The sequence below is a fragment of the Ailuropoda melanoleuca genome, chromosome 12 (genome assembly GCF_002007445.2).
Source record: "Ailuropoda melanoleuca isolate Jingjing chromosome 12, ASM200744v2, whole genome shotgun sequence".
In the NCBI taxonomy this organism is placed as follows: domain Eukaryota; kingdom Metazoa; phylum Chordata; class Mammalia; order Carnivora; family Ursidae; genus Ailuropoda; species Ailuropoda melanoleuca.
The window spans coordinates 32,149,694-32,152,544 of NC_048229.1; the positions used below are offsets into that span (position 1 = coordinate 32,149,694).

The 2,851-nt window shown below is 62.8% G+C and overlaps 1 protein-coding gene across 1 annotated transcript in view; it reads left to right on the forward strand.

The window, feature by feature from the left end:
- Positions 1 to 2,851, forward strand: part of LOC117795236 (bcl-2-binding component 3-like) — a 6,255-nt gene that overhangs the window by 2,694 nt on the left and 710 nt on the right. Inside the window, exon 2 of the mRNA XM_034638990.1 lies at positions 2,655 to 2,849. Coding sequence (XP_034494881.1) covers positions 2,655 to 2,849 — 195 coding nt within the window. The remainder of the gene's footprint in view (positions 1 to 2,654; positions 2,850 to 2,851) is intronic.

The window sequence follows — 2,851 nt, forward strand, 5'->3', positions numbered from 1 at the left end:
CCTCTTGAAGGAAGCCGCCCGCCCCCCATCACCGCCCCCTCCGGCGTGTTCATGCCCCCGGGGTGAGTGTGCGCACCCCGAGTCCCCGCCGGCCACGATTGGCCAGGCCGGGTGGGCTCCCTGGAGGAGGTGGCAGGAGTGCTTTGGGAGAGCAGTGGGGGCGCGCTGCATCCCCACACCGTGTCTCCCTCTCTCCCCACCCTCCATCTCACGAACGACCCTGGGTTGGGGTCGCTGGGTGGGAGGCACTAAGGGTCTGGGAGCGCAGGTGCCTCAGCGGTCTGGCGGGTTTGTTTACAAACAATGGGGTGCGGGCTCGGCAGCGCCCCCTGGCGGCCAGTGCGGGCCCGGGGAAGTGAGTCGACCCCGACTGCCCCGGCCCCCGCAGTCCGGGAGGGGCGCGCGGGGGGGGGCGGTTTGTAGGGGCGGCCACACCCCAGGCGCGCGCCCGCTGGGGGCGGCGACAGGGGGCGGCTCGCGGGCCGTGGAGTCTGCGGCTCCTGCGGGCGGGGGCTGCGCCCCAGCAACAGCCGGTTATTGGCCCCTCGCTCGCCTGGCGGGCGGGGCGGGCGCACGTGGCGGCGGGGGGGGGGGGGGGTGCTGCGGGGTTGTGGATCTGCAGGTGTCTCGCCTGGGTGTGTGCGTGTGTCTGGCTCCGAGTTTGTGCTGGGGTCTGCAGGGGTCGGCGGTGTCAGTCCAGGGGAATGTTGGGGCTGTGGCCCGTCGGGGTGTGTGCTTGAGTCCCCATGTGTGATTGTGTGAGGTTCTGTCTGTGTGTGCCGTGCCCGAGGGGTGGGTGCTGTTGATGTGTGGTGTACCTGTGTGTGTGTGTGTGGATGTGCGTGTGTTGTGTGCTCTGTGAGAGTTGTCTGTGTGTGCTGTTTGGGGGTGATTCTCTGGGTCTGTGTTGCCTGCCTGCGCTGCAGTGCGTGGCTGGAGTGTTTGTGTGTTGCTTGAGTGAGCTGTGTTTGAGGGTTTGTGTGTGTGTGTCCTGCCCGATGTGCTGTGTTTGTGTGTGCTTGTGTGTCTTCACTGTGTGTACTGTCTGTGACTGTATCTCCAGGGCAAGTGTCTCAGCTAAGCGTTTGTGATGGTGTGCTTGCTGAATGCAACGTCTGTTTTCTGTCCAGGTGTGTGCGTGAGTTTGTGTGTGTGTGTGTGTGTGTGTGGTGGGGGGTGTCTCGGTCTGTGTTTGGCTTGTGTGTCTGGGAATTGAGGATCTCACCTCTGTGGGGTCTGTGCAGTGCAGTCAGTGGGTGTTGCTGGCAGCCTCTCGGAGTGTGGGGCTGTGTCTGAGCCTGTGTGTGTGTGTCTTGTGTGTGTGTGTGTGTTGGGTCTGAGGGGCTTGTCTCTGCAATCGGCTGCCTCATGTGTGTCATGTGGGCTGCCTGTGTGTAGTGTTTATGTCAGTCACGTGAGACCAGTGTTTTCTGTGGGTGCTTTAGGTGTGCGCGACGCCCGGGCCGTGTGGGATTAGAGTTAGCTGCGGTGTGTGGTGTGTGCGTATGTGTCCGGGGCTGACAGTTGGTGACGGTGTTTTGAGGTTGGCGGAGGGTGAGTGGATGTCTGCTCTTCTGCGTGTGTGTGTCATTGCCAGCCAGTGTGGTGATGCTTCTGGGTCCGATGACAGGAGGCTGTGTGTGCCTGATTTACATGATGAGTCCTGGGGTCTGAGAGTTGGTGACCACGGGGGCATGTTTCGCTTGTATTGGTCTGCATGTGTCTGTGGTTGTCTGTTTGGTGTTGATATTTGCGTGAGTCTCAAGGTGTGCAGGTCTCACCGCGTGGGTGTGTGTCTGAGAAGTGTGACGGTGCCTGTGTAGTGTGTTTCTGTGTTTGCGGGCGGCTGCGCTGTGCATGTCCACGGGCATATCCACAGCGGGTCAGTGTGTGCGGTTCTGACAGTTTGTATATGTGTATGCGCGGGGACGGAGGGGATGGCTTCTGCATCGTGTACACACTCTGATGGTCCATGTTTATGTGTATGTCCGCGTTTTGGTCGGGGTGTGTGTGTGTCTTGTATTGGGTAGCAATATTGGACACTGGAACCATTTCTGTGCAAACGGGAGACAAGGTGGGAGGTCAGGCTGACCGGTCCTGAGTGAGTCCTTACATGTGTGGTGTGTACCCTCCCCCCCCAAGTAGTCTTTGCCATTTGGGTCCTGCATGAGTCCCTGTGTGTGCCCATCACTGTGTTCCGGAAGTTAGCCCCACCAGCCCATGCCCTGGGTGACTCCCCGGCTGGGTGAGTTTGTGTTCTGAGGCTGTCTCCCCTCATGCACACACACACACACACCTGACAGACTCCATCTGGGTCCTGTGTGAGCCCTTGGACTTGCTGTGCGAGCCGTCCTGTGCCTCCTTGTCCGTCGTCGTGTGCACCCATTACCATGTGCATGGGAGGCTGTCCCCACCAGCTGGGGCCCTGCGGTGGGCACGTGCCTTGTGGGGCCCTCGCACAGGCCTACAGTGCCCCATCTGGGCCCTGTGTGTTGTGGGAACCTTCCCTGGGCTTTCCTGCCCCCCAAATGTGCTGATCGCTGTGTGCAGGAGTGGGGGTGTCCTGTGTACCCCAGGTGGGGTGTGTGTATCGTGGGGCCCTGATGCCCCCTGCGCTGCCCGGCTGACCGCACCCCTCTCCCCCTGTCCTGCAGGCCCCAGGGAGCGCCATGGCCCGAGCACGCCAGGAGGGCAGCTCCCCGGAGCCCGTAGAGGGCCTGGCCCGCGACGGCCCGCGCCCCTTTCCCCTCAGCCGCCTGGTGCCCTCAGCCGTCTCCTGCGGCCTCTGTGAGCCCGGCCTGCCCGCCGCCCCCGCCGCCCCCGCCCTGCTGCCCGCTGCCTACCTCTGCGC